The sequence below is a fragment of the Morus notabilis genome, unplaced genomic scaffold (genome assembly GCF_000414095.1).
Source record: "Morus notabilis unplaced genomic scaffold, ASM41409v2 Scaffold212, whole genome shotgun sequence".
Taxonomy (NCBI): Eukaryota; Viridiplantae; Streptophyta; class Magnoliopsida; order Rosales; family Moraceae; genus Morus; species Morus notabilis.
Genome location: NW_010361298.1, coordinates 494,085 through 514,977, shown reverse-complemented (window position 1 = coordinate 514,977; position 20,893 = coordinate 494,085). Strand labels below are relative to the sequence as shown.

Genomic DNA, 20,893 nt, shown 5'->3' with positions numbered 1-20,893 from the left:
TATTAATGTCTCTCTTTCTCTCTCTGCTCGAGAGAGGAGAAAACGAAAACAAAAAATAAAAAATGACTAAAAGTCATTTTTTATTTATCTCTCATTTAACATTAAATTAAAAAATTATTTTTATTTTTATTTTTTATCTTTATTACACCAAATACTATTTTAAAAATATTTTTATTCTCTTCTCAAAAAACGTAAAAAATAAAAAGAAAATCAATTTTAAAAAGCCAAAATGTTACAAGAGTATAATTTAAAAGAATTTTTGTAATTAATTTTTTCCTTTAATTGTGACGTTGATCCTTCTCACTCCTCAGTACGACTAACCTATTTATTTTTCTGCAAAAAATCATCTCCGCAGTCCTCAAAAACAAGAGAGAGAGAGAGGAAAGGGGGAAAAAAAAAAAAAGAAAAGCAAAAGACTTGTAATCGCAAATTCTCTGAATCTATATTCTCACACAGGTACGATTCTGCGAGAAAAAAAGATTCTGGACCTTCTTTTTTTTTTTTTTTACTGTAATAATATTATTGGTTCTTCAAAATTTCAATTAATTTTGTTTATGTATTCGATTTCATACGGGAACAGTTACCAATTCTTCTCGTAGTTCCTTGATTACTTGTTAATTAATCTCGAATGAACTTCGGAGTATTCTAGGAATCGAAATTTGAGACATCGGTTTTGCTGAATTGTGTTTGGGCGGGGTTTTAATCGCCATTAATTTGAGGGAAATTTAGGATTTGAGTGTTATTAGGTTTTACTTGTTTTATATTAACTGAATTACATTAACTATCAAAATCTAGGGCTGAAGCATATTTGAGTATATGCTTGATTTCTTTTGCTCTGTTAGTCACACTCACGCATCTATATGTCGAGAAATCTTTGGTAGAGTATAAAATAAGAAAGTTTATATATACGTAATATATATAAATATTATGTGTATGCTGTGTGTGGTTTTAATGGTTACTCTAATATTTACACCGGTGTGGGTATTATTCCTTTTATGTGAATTAGGTAACCATCGAAAACTTGTTCATATACTATATTAATATGTATGAACGAGTTTTCAATGGAAATGTAAGTATGAATGGGTTTTCAATGACTATATTTCCATGGTGGTTCTATGATGTGGCGTGATAAGAATCAAAATCTTATTAAATAATACATTTATGATGATCTAACAATAAAAAAGCTTAATACCGAGTACAGTATTAGTACATGTCCTATACCATATAAGTCACTGTAGAGATAGGATGATTGTTGAGGAGCAATTTCATAGTCTGAGGGTAAATTTGGTGAATTTGAAAATTTTGACACAAATTTCAACAAGATGCTTCATTTCCTTTTATCTGTTGGCACATATATAATACACATACATATGGAGAAATGTTTGGCAGGGAATAAACAAAATATTTGGCAAAAGTACAAAATCTTCCCATGTATATATTAGAACCGAAATCATTTATGTTCTTGGAGCACCTTTTGATGATGACTCTAGTTTTTATTCTTTTAATACTTGGCAAAACCATATGTTCTTTGTTTCACAATGCAACTGAAGTTTTTTTTTTTTTTTTGGTTGAGATTGAAACTTTGAATGCGTGTGTTCAAACAGATGGAACAGTCTCTTTCTTCTCTCACATATAAAGGTTCCATACCTGCTGCAATTGTTGAAGCAAAGAAGCAGAGGAAACTTTTTGTTGTCTACATTTCAGGTATGTTCTTGTTTCGATCCTGTGATGTTTTTGTTTATTATAGAAGTACTTACATATGGTGGGTGGTAATTATTATTATTTTCATTTTTTAACTGGAGAGGACGTAGCTATAAAATAGTGAACAAGTTTATCCGTTGGTGTGGGGCCTCTGATTTCCTGGCCTATACTGTTGTTGCGGTGGAGGAGACTGTGCCGATCTTGAGGCTTGTGGTCGAAAATAAGTGTAGTTCGGCGGGCGAAAGGTCAGTGCAGAAGGAATTGACATCTGGGTAGGCAACTGAGGCTGATAGAAGGGTGTGAACTATGGGAATCTATCTTGACTAGGAGTGACACCCCTTTGAGTCTGCTGGGTTTGCTGAGTCTGTTGATTCCTGTGAGGGCAGTTTCTCTTTATATGCCCTGGCTCCCCACAATAGTGGCACTTAAAATTATAGGGTCCACTCTTCCCACTTCCTGAAGAGCTGCTACTGCCACTGGCTGCTCCTCCACTACTTTGCCCCTGATTTTTGTTTTTCCTGTTGTTTCTTTGGGGTCCTCCTGAAGTTCTGCCTAAGGCTTCCTTACTTTGAGGGTAGGCAAGATGCTCCTGTTCAACGCTGATGGCCGCTGCAACCAAGTCCCTGTAAACTCGAAGCCTTAAGGCCACCAATGACCTCCGGATTGCGCTCTAAAGGCCTTTTTCAAACTTGAGGCACTTCATATGCTCGAATTCAACCAGAGAAGGACAAAGTAAGACAACTCGTTGAACTTGGCTTCATATTCTCTCACTGACATATCCCCTTGCTGTAAACCCATAAATTCCATAGCATTTTCATCCCGGTAGCTCTGGGGAAAGAACTGCTCATTAAAGTGCTCCTCAAATTGTTCCCAAGCCATATTCTCAACATCATGCATCCGCCTAATTCGCTTCCACCAAGTACCGGCCGGACCTTCAAGCTTAAATGCCGCGAATTCCACCCGGTATTCCTCCGGTGCCCCCATAGTATTCAAAATTTTGGACACCGATTCAAACTAGTACTCAGCTTCCTAAGGTCCACCTTCACTAGTAAAGGCGGGAATTGAGCTACTCCTAAACCTCACGAAAGTAGCCCTGTTTCCTGTCCTCCGCCGGACGTTCATTCTGGGCTCTGGTAGTCATTCCCTGAAAGGTTGCGTACATCGCATTCATGAACTGTTCGTTCAGCATTGCCAGCGGGTTAGCGTTCTTACGACACGGCGGCATTCTCTTAACTGAAAAAGGAAACTAGACCATTTTAGTGGTTTTCTGATGTCATGAATGCATAATCCCAAACCCTAAAGTTTTAAAACCTAGGGCTCTGATATCAAGGACTTGTCACGCCCCCAAATAGGGGGAGGCTTGGTATCAGAGCCCTAGGTTTTAAAACCTTGGGGTTTGGGATTATGCATACATGAATGACATCAGAAAACTATTAAAATGGTCTAGTTTCATTTTTCAGTTAAGAGAATGCCGCCGCGTCGTAGGAACGCTAACCTGTCGGCAATGCCGAACGAACAATGTATGGATGCGATGTACACAGCCTTCTAGGGAATGGCTACCAGAGCCCAGAATGAATGTCCGGCAGAGGACATGAAACTGGATTACTTTCGTGAGTTTAGGTGTCGCTCAATTCCCGCCTTTACTAGCGAGGGTGGACCTTAGGAAGCTGAGTACTGGTTTGAATCGGTGTCCAAACATTTGAATATTATAGGGGTACTGGGTGGAATTCGCGGATTTAAGCTTGAAGGTCTGGCCGGTACTTGGCGGAAGCGAATTAGGCGGGTGCATGATGTTAAGAATATGGCTTGGGAACAATTTGAGGAGCACTTTAATGAGCAGTTCTTTTCCTAGAGCTACCGGAATGAAAAGACCATGGAATATATAGGCTTACAGCAAGGGGATATGTCAGTGAGAGAATATGAAGCCAAATTCAATGAGTTGTCTCGCTTTGCTCCGTTCCTGGTTGAATCCGAGCATATGAAGTGCCTCAAGTTTGAGAAAGGCCTTAAGAGCGCAATCTGGAGGTCATTGGTGGCCTTAAGGCTTCGAGTTTACAGGGACTTGGTTGCAGCGGCCTCAGCGTTGAACAGGAGCATCTTGCCTACCTTCAGAGTAAGGAAGCCTTAGGCAGAAGTTCAAGAGGACCCTAGAGAAACAACAAGAAAAACAAAAATCAGGGGCAAAGTAGTGGGGGAGCAGCCAGTGGCAGTAGTAGCTCTTCGGGAAGTGGGAAGAGTGGACCTTATAATTTTAAGTGCCACCATTGTGGGGAGCCAGGGCATATAAAGAGAAACTGCCCTCACAGGAATCAACAGATGACCTAGCAGACTCAAAGGGATGCCACAACTAATCAAGATAGATTCACACTCTTCTATCAGCCTTAGTTGCCTACCCAGATGTCAATTCATTCTACACTGACCTTTCGCCCGCCGAACTACACCTATTTTCGCCACAAGCCTCAGGATCGGTACAGTCTCCTCCACCGCTGCAACAGTATAGGCTAGGAAATCAGAGGCCCTACAACAACGGGAGAGGGAAAGGTGGCCGGCGGCAAGAGGAGAAAGAGGGCTGGCGGTGGGAGGAAGAAAAGAGAGAAAAAGAAAGTAAGAGAAGAAAGAGAGAGAGAGTCTGCAGGGGGCTCAAGGGGAGAGAGAAGAAAGAAAAGAAAAGAAAAGAAAAGGAAGAGAGGGTAAAGGAAAGAGAAAAAGGAAAAGAAAAATACATTAAAATTAAGTGTATTTTCAAAAACTTTTGGGGTGAAATTTTTAAAACTGAAAAGTAGTTAAAATTTTAGGAAATAACCTAGAAATGAAATTTTTATTGACATGATTAATTAATAAAATCTGTATTAGGCACACTAATATATCACAATTAATATAATTAAACTTACTTAATTCTTTGGGTTGCTACAGTTGGTGGAGTACTATTTAAGTTTTTTGAACTGGTTTCACTTTCGTACTTTTACTGATTTTAGGAGTCAATGCTGAGTCAAGTCGTTTGGACAGCTCAACATGGTCTGATTCAAAGGTAGGTTTTATCCCTTACCTTGCCCGGTACAAGCGTAAATTTGATGGGGGTGGTTAATCCTTTGCTCCATTACGATTCTTTTATTGATCTTCTGCATTCAGGTAGCGGAATCGGTATTGAAGTATTGTATTCTGTTGCATCTTTCTGAAGGAAGCAATGATGCCACACAGTTTTCTGCAATATGTATCCTCTTAGGAAACAACAATTCATATTTAAACTTTATTGTAAAGCTATCCTTCCAATTGTCATTCTCTGCATACTTTTTAGGGAATCCCGTGCCTATATTACACGCTTATAGTTTCAGGGCATAGATTTCAACCTGCTCGCTGCTAGCATCTAAGTGTTTTTAGATTGCTCCTTGTTTAGCTTTCAGATAATCACGTACCTGTGAAGCTATCCTTAATTGATTTCAGACCCACAAAAATCCATTCCTTGTATAACAGCTGTTGGATACAATGGTGTTCAGCTTTGGCAAAATGGTATTCCATTTCACTACAACCTTTGTCTCAGATTTTCAGGAAAGCATATAAGGAAACACGTTTAACTTTCTAAGAATTGGTTCTTGTTTGTTTGAAATTTGTAGAGGGCTTTATCAGTGCTGAAGTCCTGGCATCCAGTTTAGAGAAGGTGTGGCTGAGTCTTCATATACAGGTATGCCTTTGCTGTTTTTTCGTCTTACCGAGCTGTGTAAACCATCCTGGTCACACTTTAACATTGATGCCAAGTTTGCACGTGGTCCTTAACTATTTAATTTTATGGAAGTTATGTCCTCACTTTTATTATTGTCGCATCTTGATCATGTACTTACACTAGCAGGAGAGTGAAGATTTTCTTAACTTAGGCATTCCAAGTTTAGATGTCTAGGTAGGTTTATTGTCCTCCTTTTCCTCTTGACGTTGTTCTTGTATAATAAATTTCAGTTTCTCATCAAAATAATTTGTTAATATCATATTGATAATTACCGTTGTTATAGCATGAATTATTGGGGGAACAGACAAGGAACAAAACAACCATTAACTAGTAGGAGAGTGAATTTCTTCTTTTACGGAAAAAAAAGACGAGAAATAAAACAGCCATTCCTATATTAATGACAGTTGAAAATCTTTGGCTTTTTGCACAAGAACCCAGACACATTCTTCAATTCCATATCTAAAGAAATCTGTAGACTTAATTAATACCACTTGCTGAGATGTTTACTCGGGGAATTCATGTATATAAGAATAAAAAAATATTATTTTATGAGATATTTCAATTGATAAAATTGAAAGCGAAGAAAGGAATAAAACTGGAAGAGTGATTACTAGGTCTTTGAGGATACCTGGCCTCCTTTGTGGGTGTTTGGTATGCTCACTGGGTAAATGACAAAGGATAAAGGGTGATATGATTCCTGGGAAATTTTCTTTATCACTTTTAGTTACATATAGGAATCTTTTCTTAGATTCTCATTTTATTGTATTTGGTTGTGTGTTGTAATGTAACTAATTTATCTTACATAGAATCAATAATTAAGTTAGTTAATACTAATTACATCTTATGAAATGGGATAATTATCATCTACATGCCTTAATTTTTTGTTCAAAATAATAATTTTAGAGATACTAACAATACAGTTTATAAATCAAATTTTCTCTAAGCTTACACTACAATTTATAAATCTAATTTTCTCAAAGCTTAAATTTTAGCAAAATTATACTTTACAAAATTGAAAAAAAAAAAAAAGACAATAAACTTATTAAACGAATAAAAAGAGTTAACAATGAGTTTCTCAAAAGAAAAAACCTGATTCGTTAAGTATTATCCAAAAACTAATTTAAAACAGATATTAATTTAAATAATTCAATTAAAAACATTCCAAAGAAAAAAAAAGGCGGGGACAGGCAAAGGTAGATCGTCTGGTGAGGAGGCCCAGGTCGCTGTCACTCAGGGTGGTTGGCAGAGTTCTAAGCTATTCTCACTCTTTTCCATAATTTCTCTCTCCTCCTATTCTTCTCTCCTTGTGCTATGTCAACATACTAAAAAAGTGATCACCAGTTCGCTGACAAGTATGATTGACATGCAGCATCGGTCATTTGGTGGGGTGCTATGGTTGCCCTTCTCCTCTGGCCAAGGTCTTATGCTCGGTGCCTTGCCTCCCCTCAGTTATCTTTCTTTCATTTTTTTTTTTTTTTTTGGTTAAGAAAAAAGTTTAGCGTGCCTAGATAACTTTTGGGAGAGAGGGCATCGCCACGTGCATATGGATCCCCCCACGAAGTGGATTTATACTCCCTCCATCACAATAAGACTGACGCGAACATAAGACCTTATTAAGGAGAATGAGCAGCCTTACCACCCCACCAAATGACCGGTTGTCCTTCCCAATCTTATTTGGATATGGTGCTCCAAAACAAAAATAGTATAGCTGACGTGGCAATCACTTGTTTTTTAGATGTTATCTTTGTATTGTAAGTATTCTCATTGGCATGACTATGGGCATGTTCTTGTTCTTTCAAGTTCAACTTTCCAACTATAAATGCTTTAATGTTGTCTGATATTTCTATGCCAATTTCTCCTTTCCGTTTCAAGTCAAACTAACGTCACAAGTTTGATTTTTATTTTTATTTTTTATTTTAATTTTTAAATGATGCGTCACAGGATACAACTGCTGCTGTCCTCAGTGCTGCACTTGCTTCGAAGACATCAGAACCATCTTCTTCTGGTGTTTCTACTACTGCCTCTTCTGACCAAGGAAGCTCAGACGTTGGTGGTCAATCACCTTTAACTGACAGATATGGTAAATCGCCAGATGCTATAACAGAGGTTAGCCCTGACAAAGTGAAAGAACATAAGAGTGATGCATGCACTGCTGAGGTAAATATGAACTCCATCAAAATCCTAATCAAGTGTTTGTTAGCTGCAATTCGCACGATACTGATCGACCTTTTTTAACTTATTCATTTCGTGGACAGGAGAAAAGTTTTGAATGTGGAGTTAAAACATCTTCAACGTCAGTTGATGCCAATGAAGCCGGATGTGCTAGCACTGACTTTTCCATTGAAGCTACCAAAGAGTTACCACGTTCTACTGTAGTGGACCTGGATAACGTGGCATTATTAGATGGACCTCATTCCCCAGAAAAAAATAGTACCGATAGCAATTTAGTCGTTTCAGGTGGAGGATCAAAAACAATGAACACTGAAGTTAATCAAGTTGAGCGAGGTGCAAATAATGAAGATGAAGCTGATAAAAGGGTTAATAGAGTCAACAAATCAAATGATGTATACTTAAACATCCGAATGCCCGATGGGGTTAACTTGCAAGAGAAGTTTTCTGTAACGAGCACTTTGAGAATGGTAAAGGACTATATTGATGAACATCATGAAGGTGTCATTGGCTCATATGATCTTGCCATTCCTTATCCGCGCAATGTATACAGTGATCAAGGTAAACGCTGGAAACTCATTTCAAATTAAAATGTTAAAAAAAAATAAAAGGAAAGTGGAAAGGGAAACACCCCACCCCACCCCACCCCACCCCACCCCACCTTATACAAGTGAATGGTTGGTTGACTGCTTTTTGCTATTCTTGTGGGAGAATATTGCCATCATCGAGTGCGTCTGTTATTGATGTTAATATCTAATGTACTCATATTTTTAACTGAAACCTCTTTAATTTTCAAACGAATCTGACACCTATTTTTCAATGAACATTGAGAAAGACCCTTTTAGGATAGCATTTATCCTGAGTAGGAATTGTTGTACTTCGTATTCTCAGCCATGAGAGAGGGGGGGGAAAGAACAATGGCCCTTCAAGTAATGTGCAAATAAAATTTGAATTTGATGTAAATAGTTTTATCATGCCAGCCTTATTTTCTGACTGCTGCTTAGTTTTAAACAGATTTAAGCAGAACCTTGTCAGAATTGGGACTGTTTGATAGACAGGCATTGATTGTGGTTCCTCGGCAGCGAACGACTGATCAATCAAATTCAAGAAATATTGCTGATTCCTCAAACGAGAGTAATGAGGGTTACTTTGCTCGTCTTAAAAGATTGTTTTCTTTCATAAATCCTCTCTCCTATCTTGGTGGTGATGGTTCTAGCTCAACAAGTTCTGGACAACAATCTCAACATGGTATGTGGGAATACAGTGAGTTTTTCTATTCTGTGCTTTTGTGTCCAATTGTCAGTTTTATTCTCTTAGGTTTACATTTTGGGACTAGGGATTTTTATCTAGGGACTTCGGTGTCTCGCAGAATTTCAATTAATTACTGAAGGTTAGAGTAAAACAGCAAGTTAAGGACCATTTTCTCAATTGCTCGAACAGTTATAGTCGAAACGATTGCGTTTTCCATGACCATGATTCGTTCACAAAGCCTATGGATCTCTGCATTCAACTGTTTCATTTGAATTCTTTGATTGTACTCGCATAAATTTTTTTGAATATTTTCCTTTTCATAGTTCTGTTCATTTTACTCTTAGCTTGGAAAATAGTGCTATAACTAAGGAGGGTTGAGGGCTTAAGAATTAAATTATCTGATTAAAGTTTAAACCTTCTTTGAAGTTCTCTAGCTTCTGACTCCACACAGAAGAAGAAACATTGGAGATTAAAGTTAATGTCTAGTTTTATTGTTTTGTTTTGTATTTGTGTTTTTTTTTTTTTGGTGGTGTGGAGTCGGCTTCTCTTTGTTTAAAGAATTTCAGGGAAGTTTCTATGATTGCTTTTACAGAGTATAGGACTTAGTTTTTGCTATTGTAGGTCCAAACTCTACGCTTCAAAACAACTTCACCCAAGAACAGAGGCCTCAAAACATTTCTTCAAGCAGCGGAAATGATGGTAAAAACAGGCGGCCAACGGCATCTCATTTCGGAAGCAATATTCACACGTTGAAGCATGACGAAGACGATGGGCGATTCAACGACAGAAATTCCTTCTGGAATGGTAATTCTACCCAATATGGTGGTAATGACGATGGAAAATAATAAATTCTGATGTAGTCTTCTGTGAGAAGCCTTTGATCTTCATATGTTACGGCCTGCCTGCTTGCTTGTGTGCCAAATGAGACGGAAGTTGAGAGTTAAAAGAGAGAATTATAAATTATTAAATACCAATAAAATAAAAAGTGTATAAATGTTATTATTGCTGCTCCTCTCTTGTTTGTTTCTTCTGGTTGGTAATTGACAATAAGCGTGGCCTTTTTATTTTCTTTTTTTTTTATTGGGAGTATTTCAGCATATAAATACCACCGTCAAGTTTCAATTATCACAGATTATTTGATTGATAAAAGAAATTTTTATAATAAATTATGGCGGAGAGAGAATGGAGAGATTGAGGCCAGCTTAATTTTTTTTCGGCTTCTCTTTTATGTCTTTTAATAATATCATATCACGTTAATTATTAATTTTATGTCTTTTAATAATATCATATAACGTCAATTATTAATTTTAACTAGTAATGATATGACATTTTAGTTAATGTTTAGGACTTAACTCATATCTTCTTTTTTTTTTTTTCCTAGTTCTCTTTTATGTCTTTTAATAATATCATTATCACCTCAATTATCATACCTTAACTATCATACTTGAACTAGTAATGATATGACATTTAGTTTATATAACATTATATTTTAATTAGCATTAAATTTTAATTAACATAATGTGATAATATTAGAGGGGTACGAAATGAGACACAAAATATGAGAGATAAAGGTCGAATCCCGTGTATTTATGTAACGTCATTTAGAATTAAACATGTTTAATTATGTTAAATTATAAATTATTAGTGTGGCTAATTTGATTTTCACAATTAATCAAGAAAATTTAAATTATTTTTAATATTTATAATTTCACCCTAAAAGTTTTTAAAAATACACTTAAATTTTAATGCATTTTTTTTTTCATTTTTCCATTTTTTCCCTTTTCTTTTCTTTTTCCTTTTTCTTTTTTTTTTCTTTTCTTTTTTTCCCTCCCGCAGCTTTTCGCTCTTCTCTCTCTCTCTCTCTCTCTCTCTCTCTCTCTTTCTTTCCTTTTCCTCTTCTTCTCTCTCTCTCTTCTTGTTTTTTTTTTCTTCCACGCTGACCACTTCCTCTCCAGGCTCTCTCTCTTCCGCCGGTCTTTTCTCTCTCTCTCTCGGCTTGCTGGCCGAGAACCTTAAAAAAAACAACAAAAATGAGAGAAAAGGAGAGAAATGAGCTTCAATTACTTTGAGGTAAAGATTTCTTAAAAATCCATATTCAACTAACGACAACCTTATCTTGTATTGTTATTTTTTGGCCTGAATTTTGTGTGTTTAAGGGCATCCAAACGGGGCAGACGATTGGTTATGGTACTAGGCGAGGGAAGCTATATTATTTAGACTTGGAGTGAAAAAGTTCTGAGAAGTTACGTCAAGCTTTGACCGTAGATTGTTCTACAAGGGAGAAGAAGAAATCTGATATTTGGTTATGGCATCGAGGACTGGAACATGAATCCTTTGGTTACTTGGAGAAACTATATGCTAGCCTATTTGTGAAAACTGATGTATCTTGCTCTCAGTGTGAGGTTTGAGAGCTAGCAAAAAGTCATCGTGCTTCATTTCCATTACTTTTAAATCCAAGTCTTGTCTCTTTTATGGTTATACATTCTGGTGTTTAGGGCCCATCCAAAGTTACCACTATGTGTGGATCGATGTGGTTTGTTACTTTTACTGATGATTGTACCAAGATGACCTAAGTATGCTTCATGAAGATTAAAGGTGAGGTTGTTAAGAATAGTGGCCTTAAAGCATGAGGTGAAAAAAGGATAGTTTTTTTATTAAATTAATAAAATAGTTTTTTAATTATTTATGTGCATGTATTATAGAATACTTCATGAATATCATTGAAAAATTACGCGATTATTTGTGTAACCTTTACTATTGTATATAAGTATTATATACAAGAGTATAATATTTAAGGATAATAATTAAAATAATGTTCGTAATGAATTTAATTAAAGTTATGGAATCTTTGATTAAAACATTACTAATACATATCATTCTCACTAAGAATGGAATAGTATTATCCGCATCATTAATATAGAGGGATATTGAATGAGTGTATTATGCATAATGAGATTATGTAGAACTGAAACACAGATACAATTTGATTTTTTAATAATTTCGTTAAGTATAGAAAATCAAATTTGAGTCTACTAATGGTCATAGATTGAATGATCTTAATCCTTAATTGTTAGTAGACACCATTTATAGATCGTGTTTTTTATTTACTCGGTATGAGTTTCGAGATTCCAAATCTTATTACTTGTATCTTAGAAATATGATGAAGTGGAGAGCCAGTAATGGTAATATACGAGATGAAATCCATTTCTTCGTCTTTGAAAAAGTAGATAAATAATTCTCTTGAGGGTTGATTCGGTACTTGAATAAGTAACGAGTTCGTATTCATGAATCTGTTCCACTAGAAACTTAGAATTGCACTCTCAAAATGATCGTCATAATTTACTTCTAAGAACTTTAAGTATCCATTTGATAGAGTCACTATATAGATCAATCATCCATAAATAATTCACAATTAGAGTTAGGTTGAATATGTTAACCTCTCTAATTGCATCTTTATCATCGAGTACCATTAATTCTCTAATGAATAGTATATTTATGAACAGAGTTAATAGAATTAATCAATTAATTAAAGAGTTTAATTAATCATTAATTTTATGAGTGCTCAGCATTATAGGTCCATGAGTCCCAGCGTCATCCTTATAATATTTACAAGGTAAGGTGAATTGTTGGGTTTTATTGTCACTCAAAATAAATAATGTGATTATTTAATTAAATTAATTTTAGAATACACTATGGTGGGACCACAGGAAGCCACACACCCAGGCACAGAAAGGTGCTAGGGGCGTGTGGCACAAGAAGAATTCCATTGGAATTCAGTTGCTTGCTTTCAAAGATATTCGGTTTACCTGTTTTGACATGTTTTCTAATCAAATTCAAAAGGTAATTGAAGTTTAACTTTATTTAGATTTGAATTTGAACTAAAATTGGAGCTAGATAAAAAAGAGGAGTTTATCTCTTCCTCCTCCCTGAAATGTATGCCAACCACAGAGAGATATCCTTGTGGTGTGACCGGCCATAGTAAATAAGGAAGGGAGATAATTTTGTTTCTAAAATTAAATGAGAAACTATATTTTAAATGAGATTTAAAATAAAGTGATTACTAATTATCTATTAGTTAAAGCAAAAAGGGTCCTCCTAGTATTCTATAAATAGGAGAGAATAGAAAATTGGAGAACACAATTTTCATTCTCTATTTCCTATAGTTGGCCGAATTTAAAGAGAGAAAACAGAAGAAAGTTCTTCCAATTTTCAGTTTCATCACATACACGTGTTGATAGTCGTGAAATAGAAAGTATCGAGTGATCAAATCCGATAGTTCTACTTTAGAGCCTACACTCTAGGTCTTGCAGATTTTAAGCACTACAAGAGGAAGATTCGAGCTTTCGATGAAGGGTTGGAGCTTGGATCATTCGTGGTTAAAGAATTCAAGTTATCTGCCTAATTGATCATTAGGTATCTATCTTTATAAATCAATATGATTAATTTATTATTGGATAAATTAATATATACTATAGAGTATAATGTTAGATCAAAGAAGTGATGTAGAACCAATAATAGTAGAAGTGAGTTCACCTCCAACTTCGTCTGAATCCGAGTCTCTCATTCCGCAGACTAAAGATGTTGCTCTACCTTCATCTGACATATCATACCAATCGCTTCTTATTGAGGATGTTCCTGAGCCACAAAGAAAACAATTACCACAACATCACACAAGAGGTATCCTTAGACCCACATATGAGCCCGAGCTTTCTAGTAAAGTCAAATATCTCATGAGTCATTATGTGTCTAACCATCGTCTGTTTGAATCAAATTTGTCATTTGTAAATCAATTGTCCACTGTATTTAATCTTAGCAATGTGCAAGAAGCCTTAACTGACCCCAAGTGGAAAGCAGTAATGAATGATGAGATGAAATCCCTGCAAAAGAATGGAATTTGGGAATTGGTTGATCTCCTACCAGGAAAGAAAACATTTGGATGTCGATGAATTTACACTGTAAAATACAAAGCTGATGGCACAATTGAACGCTTTAAAGTGAGATTGGTGGCAAATGGATATACTCAAACCTATGGGATCGATTACATAGAGACATTTGCACCAGTAGCTAAAATTAACACTATTCGTGTTATGTTGTGTTCAGTTGTAAATTTGGATTGATCGTTACAATAATTCGATGTGAAGAACGCCTTTCTACATGGCAATTTGTTTGAAGAAGTTTGCATGGATTTTCCACCATGATGCGTAGCGTCAGAAAAGCAGAGTCAACAGGTGTGCAGATTGAAGAAGTCATTATGTGGATTGAAACAATCACCGAGAGCATGGTTTGGAAGGTTCACAAAGTCAATGAGAGCCAAAGCAATTTAGACCACACATTATTTTGAAGAAAAGCAGGGTAAGATCATCGCTCTTATTGTTTATGTGGATGACATGATAGTTACAGTAGATGATCTCAAAGAAATGAGGCCCTACAGAGGTACTTGTCCAATGAGTTTGAAATGAAAGATCTCGGCCTATTAAAATATTTTCTAGGGATTGAAGTTTCTCGATCAAAAATAGGAATCTTTTTGTCTCAAAGAAAATATGCTTTAGATCTATTACAAGAGACTGGAATGTCAGCGTGTCAACCAGCTAATACATCAGTAGTAGAAGAAGGTTTGAAGTTATGTGTTTTGCCAGACCACATACCAGTTGATAAAGGGAGATACCAAAAAGTTGTCGAGAGACTAATGTACTTAGCACACACAAGACCATATCTTGCTTATACATTGAGCGTAGTCAGCCAATTTATGCATAAGCACTGAGAACAACATATAAATGTTGTTATGCGCATTTTGAGGTACTTAAAGGTCCTGGAAAATGTCACGCCCCCCAAACGGGGTGGGTGACGTGGAGCTCGATTAGGGGTTAAAGCGTACAGTAATAATAAAGGAAATCCCTAACGAGCCTTACACTTGACTAGATTAAAATATAAATTTCTAGGACTTGAGCCTCTGACAATACACAGGGCTCCACTCACGGGACATACAGTATTATACATACATGAACATGTAAATAATCATACAGACATCTACCACAGTCTAGAAATCTAAATATTTAGAGTTTACAGAAGTTACACTTCCTTACATTTATATGTCAAGAGGATGAACACAATCCTCACTTGTTTGATCAATAGTAAATTACCCAGCTACTCCGCACCACTCCTAGAGTCTCTTGAGAGGGGTTTAATATTCATAAAAATAGTAAAATGTGAGCGAAAGGCCCAGTATGATATAATTTGAAATAACTTTATAAATAAATGAATAAATAAATGAGTGAGAAATAAATAAATGGATAAGTAAATAAAATCAGACATTCAGTTTCAACATAACAGCGGAATCTCACATCATTTTTCTCAAAGGAAATATATATAAAAATATCCATATTACAGGCATCAGCAAGTAATTAGTACAAATTACTTACACAACCAAGTGCACAAGCCTACCCGGACCGAGCTTCGGGTTCTGCCCCCGAGGATGCACTCTCCACATCCTATCTAGGCCATCAGCCATATTTTTACCAGTTCGCAAGATCTCTTGCTTAAGAAATCATTCATTAAACTTTTTGAAATCGTTATTATGACCCCACAAACTACACAAGCCGTGGGCCCCATGAACTGAACAAGCCATGGGGTTCCATGAACTAAACAAGCCATGGATTCCATGAACTGAACAAGCCATGGATTCCATGAACTAAAAAAACAAGCCATGGTTTTCAAATGGTTTTTCTTTCGCAAATAAGCCCCTTTCTTTAAAAAATTTATAAGGCCAAAATTCTTTTGAAATCATGCTCACAAGGAAAAGGGGATAGAAATCCTACCTCGCAATACCAAACATGTGATTAGCATTGCTCTATTCTGGCTTTCACTTTGTCGAAGCCTTTCAATCCGAGCCCTCCGCTAGCAATCACACAAAACAACACTTTAGGGTCAAACTCTCATTTCCTAAAGTGACTTAATCTCAATTACAAACCAAGATTTCCTATTAGTGTGCCCTAATCCTATTTCATGTTTCAATAATCAATTTCAAGGGTTTTCAATCTCAAAACATGGATTAAAGATGCTAATCCATCTATCCCAAGTCCCCAAATGGAGCTAATTTGGGTTCTCCTCGAAAATAGGGGTCAAAACAGCATTTTCAGGCAAAACAGGGTCAAACCCCGCGTTCACTGGACGACCGGGGACAGAGCAGTGCAACACTACCGGTCGACCGCACTGGTCGACCTGTTGCCATGCAATCCGGTTGACCGCACAGGTCAACCGGTGAAGAACACCCGTGCGAGAAAACTCACAAAACCAGTTTGAAAAACCTGCAAATCCAGTCCAAAAAACCCAAGATCTCTAATTTCTACCATGTTTTTAGGCAAAAACCATGAAAATCCGTTTTGAACCAAAAATAGGTTTTCTAATCCGAAAATCCAAGATTCAAGAGAGGGTTTTTCCAAAATCTTACCTTAAATCATTCTCTTGACGTTGAAAACTTCTTTAAATCCTTCCTTGGTTCAAGATCCGTTCGTTTTGGGACAAAAACGGGAGAAAGAGAAAGAAAGAGAGAGCATGGGAGTGAGAGTGAAGAGAGAGAGAGAGAGAGAGAGACGCATGGGAAGGAAAGGAAGGAAAAGAAAAGAAAAGAAAAAAGAAAGAAAAAGGAAAAAGAAAATAAAAGACATGTATCCACTATTTAAAATAACAGTTAAGAAATGTGCTCATACACACTTCTGGGTAGAAATGTAAATACTGAAAATATTTAAATACCTTGGAATTATTTAAATTCACTCGTCAGAAATATTTATTAATTAATAACCAATTAATTAATCCAGATTAGGCACACTAATAAATCTCAATTACCTTAATTAATCTCATTTAATTCTTCAGGGTGCTACAGAAAATGAATTTTATTCTCTAAGAATGAGGGCTACGAAAACATAGATGCATATACATATGCAAATTGGGCTAGATCTATTGATGACAGGTGATCTACTTCAGGATGTTTCAATTTTGTTGGTGGGAATCTTGTAACTAGGAGAAGTATGAAATAGAATTGTTGCGAGCTCAAGTGTAGAAGCTGAATTTAGAAGTACGGCACTTGGAATTTCTTAAGTGATACAACTGTCTTGCAAGATCTAAGTTATTCATCTAGATAACCAATTTGGTTGTTCTGTGACGATAAGGCTGCATGTGATATAGCTCATAATCCGATTCAATATGATCGTACGAAACATGTTGAGATAGACAGGTTATTCAATAAGGAGAATTTTAATAACGAGATTAAAGATTGTCTAAGATTCGATCAGAGGATCAGTTGGCAGACATTCTCACTAAAACAGTCTCAAATAGAGTGTTCTCAAAGGTTTTAGACAAGTTTGGCATTTGTAACATCTATGCAACAACTTGAGGGGGAGTGTTGAGATTTCACTGATTATGCTTTTCTTATTCTTTCCTTTTTTAGAAATTTCATAGCTGTACAGAAATAGGCATAGACAACTCTCTAATTGTAATCACCTTAATTGTGGGATGATTGTATCTTGACATCTCTATAAGTTTGGATGCACATAATCATTTGAAATATGAATGAAAATAGACCAATTCATCACCTCATCTCTTATTCAAAGAATCGAAAGCGCATCTCTAGTGAGCCGGCCCCCAAAATATACTCATACGCTTTGCGTCGGCCGATCTACATGATAGTTGAGCCTGTGTTGGTGTTTCCTTCTCTTTTTTTAGTCGTAAGTGGAATAAAGGCAGTCAGTGTGGCAGTGTTAGTGTTTGTTTCCTCCCACCAATACAATATGAATATCATTAAAAATTTAACAATTATTTATATGACCTTAAATATTGTAGATAAGTGTTATATACTAGAAGATAATATTTAAGGATAATAATCGAAATAAGTCCAAAATAAATTTAATTAAAGTTCAGAATATTTAATTAAAACATTATTAATACATGTCATTCCTATTAAGAAAGGAACGAGATTATCCACATCGTTGATATGGAGGGATATCGAATGAATATATTTTACATAATGTGATTATGTAGGACTGTGACAAGATATAATATGAATTTCTGATAATTTTCGTTAAGTATAGAAATTCTAATTAAGTCTACTGATGGTCATATTTAGAATGATCTCAATCCTAAATTATTAGTAGACTCCTATTTATGTATTCATGTCTTTTGACTTACTCGATACAGATTTTGAGAATACTAAATCATATTCCTTATATCATAGAGACGTGATGAAGTTTGTAGCCGGGAATGTTAATATTATGATATGAAATCTATTCCTTCTTGAGAAAAAAGTTGATAAATAATTCATTTGCAGTGTTTATTCGGTACTTAGATTATTAGGAGCGTTCTGGTTCATAAATTTATTTTATGAATCACTATCCGTTAGAAAATCAATGGTATCAAGGATAAAGATATAATTTGAGAAGTTACCGGATTTCTAGCTCTAATTATGAATTATTTATAGAAGATCGATCTATATGAAGTGACTATATCAAATGGACGTTTCACAGATGTACATAGATGTCTAAAATATTAAGAGTGCAATTACTGGTTTATAGTGGAGTAACTTTAGAATTAATAGAATTAATTAATTAATTAAAGAGTTTGATTAATTATAAATTTTATTGGAGCTTAATATTATAGGTCCATGAGTTCCTGCACGTAATTGTAATTATACAAGACACTAAGAGTAAAACAGAAATGTTGTAAAATTACAAAATCCTAAATTAAATCACTCAAAAATAATTAATTGAGAATTAATTAAATATTAAATAATGTGATTATTTAATTTGAATTTTAGAACACACGTGTGGTGGGGACCACATGAGGAGCACGCCTATGGCAGAAAGAATTCCACTGAGATTCAGTTACTTCGTCTCCAAATTATTCAATTTACTTGTTAGACTAATTATCCAAACGAAATTCAAATATCTTTGAAGTTTGACTTTAAATGGGAATTTGAAGTTTGACTTTAAATGAGAATTTGAAGTTTGAGTTAAATTTGGACAATGAGAAAATTCTTTTCGTCCTACTTGATAAGGTAGCGCCTACCATAGAAAAATTCTTGTGGTGGCCATATTTTTTAAGGTCTCGTTCGTTTTGTAAATTCAAATTTTTATGTAACAACCTGAAGAATTAAAACAGTTTAATTATATTAATTATGATATATTAGTATGCCTAATTTAATTTTATTAGTTAATCATGTTTATTAAATATTTTCTTATCTTTAAGTTTAAAATATTTCTAAGGAATCTTAATTATTTCAATATTTACGATTTCGTCTTAAAAGTTTATAAAAACATATTTTCTTACCTATTTTTCTAAATATCTTGATGTTTATCTTCCTTTTCTTTCTCTTTATTGACTCTTCTTTCTTTCTCTCGCCACTCTCCCAGCCCACTCTCTTTATTTTTTTTCTTTTCTTTCTTTCTTTCTCGTCTCCCGGCACTGTCTTTTTCTTTACTCTTTCTTTCTTTCTTTCTCTGTACTCTTTCTTTCTCTCATCTCTCACCAGCTCCCTCTCTCCCTCTCACCTCAGCTATCTTTCTCTCTCCTCCTCTCCCTCTCAAATTCGTCTCTCTCTCTCTCTCTCTCTCTCTCTAAGGAAACCAAGGGATTTTTGGGCCTAGAGTTGAACCAAAGAAGATTTTCAAGAGTTTTCATCACCAAAGGAAAGATTGAGGTAAAAATTCTTTGAGAAACCAACTCTTGATTTTCGGATGTTGCTTGGGTAAAACTTGTTCTTGGTTTGATTTGGTGAATTCTTGGTTTAAGCATGGTTTTGGATAGGTTTTGGCTAAATTCATGATGGAATTTGGGGGTTTTCAATTCTTTGAACATAAATAAGTGTTTGAAATTGGTTTTAGTGATTTCCTATGGGTTTATCTTAAAATCAACTTGAAAATACATGTTTTGGTATTGCTTCCACTGTTTTGGCCGATTTTTAGGGCTTAGGGAACACCCACGGCAGCCACACCACTGGCCGACCGGTGGTGCTGCACTTTGCTGCAGCAAACCAAAAAAAAAAAAAAAAAAAAAAAAAAAAAAAAACTTTAACTTGAATGATGAAGTTGTTTATAAACTTTGATTTTGATTCAAGGCACTAGTATGATGTAATTATACATAATTAAGCTTGAATTGTTTTAAAAGTAAGATTTAAATTTTAAAACATTATTTTGATAGTGGAACTAGCGGCAAGATCGGATGTGGAAGCTTGGAAGATAGTCAAGGCTAGGTCAACGAGAAGCGATCAGTAGAATTGATATCCAATAGGTAGGATGTTCTTGTTCATATCCTTGATAGCCTTGTTTAAAATGTCTTTGGCCTATGGAAATGTTTTAAGGACAAAACATGTTTGACATTATTAAGATTTAAAGAAGAATATCATGGAAAGATTAAGTTTTGAGAAAAGTACTGTGAATTATGCTACCAAATCTTTATTGTGATAAAATGAGGTTTTAAAAGATATATATTTTCTTAAATTGAGATATTTTGAGAAATAGTAAAACGCACGATAGCCTAGAGATCGGGATATGCAAATCATATCCTTGAGGGAAAGTTCTGAAACCCGTACGGGCCACTCTATAGCGTGGGTGGTGATATTATGGCTTTGCGATAATGTGAGTAATTTATCATATTCTTATGAATTGCTTATTAGCATATGAAACTTGAATTTGTGGATTACTTTTCTTATTATTAATAAAGTTTTATGGAATCATCCTACTGGGCTTTTTGTTCACTGTTTATCTTGTTTTCAATGTTTTATACCTATCTCAGGCGACGTTAGAAACAGTGCTGGGTAGATAAAGACTACCGGTGATATTAGTTTGAACTCAAGGAGTGAAGAAGTTGTTGACACTTCCATCCTTACCGTATAATTCTAAGGCATGGATAATTTTACGGTTTGTAAATGTAATTGCTCCTAAACTGTGGTTGATGTCAGTACCTCATTTCTCTCCGCTTTGTTTATGTATGCCACAATATGGATTTGTTTTACTATGGTGTTGTAAAATCCCCATCAACTTTCTTAAAATCTAATTTCCTTCAAAT

General features: G+C 35.2%; 1 protein-coding gene and 1 long non-coding RNA gene across 2 annotated transcripts; both read left to right on the top strand.

Moving 5' to 3' along the window:
• Positions 1 to 326: 326 nt before the first annotated feature.
• LOC21407444 (plant UBX domain-containing protein 11) lies at positions 327 to 9,907 on the top strand. The gene is made up of 10 exons (XM_024166323.1): positions 327 to 456; positions 1,605 to 1,704; positions 4,677 to 4,729; positions 4,831 to 4,912; positions 5,143 to 5,208; positions 5,313 to 5,380; positions 7,361 to 7,576; positions 7,675 to 8,149; positions 8,603 to 8,836; positions 9,461 to 9,907. Exons 2-10 carry the CDS (start codon positions 1,605 to 1,607, stop codon positions 9,682 to 9,684), a joined length of 1,518 nt encoding a protein of 505 aa, XP_024022091.1. The 5' UTR covers positions 327 to 456; the 3' UTR covers positions 9,685 to 9,907.
• Positions 9,908 to 19,383: 9,476 nt separating this feature from the next.
• On the top strand, positions 19,384 to 20,893 carry LOC112091823. The gene is made up of 3 exons (XR_002902316.1): positions 19,384 to 19,526; positions 20,027 to 20,116; positions 20,621 to 20,893. It is a non-coding gene; the product is annotated as an uncharacterized LOC112091823 (long non-coding RNA).

Coding starts and splice junctions, on each gene's coding strand:
- LOC21407444 (XM_024166323.1), top strand. CDS start 1,605: ATGGAACAGTCTCTTTCTTCTCTCACATATAAAGGTTCCATACCTGCT. Junction 4,730..4,830: donor CAACATGGTCTGATTCAAAG/GTAGGTTTTATC, acceptor TTCTGCATTCAG/GTAGCGGAATCGGTATTGAA. Junction 8,150..8,602: donor CAATGTATACAGTGATCAAG/GTAAACGCTGGA, acceptor AGTTTTAAACAG/ATTTAAGCAGAACCTTGTCA.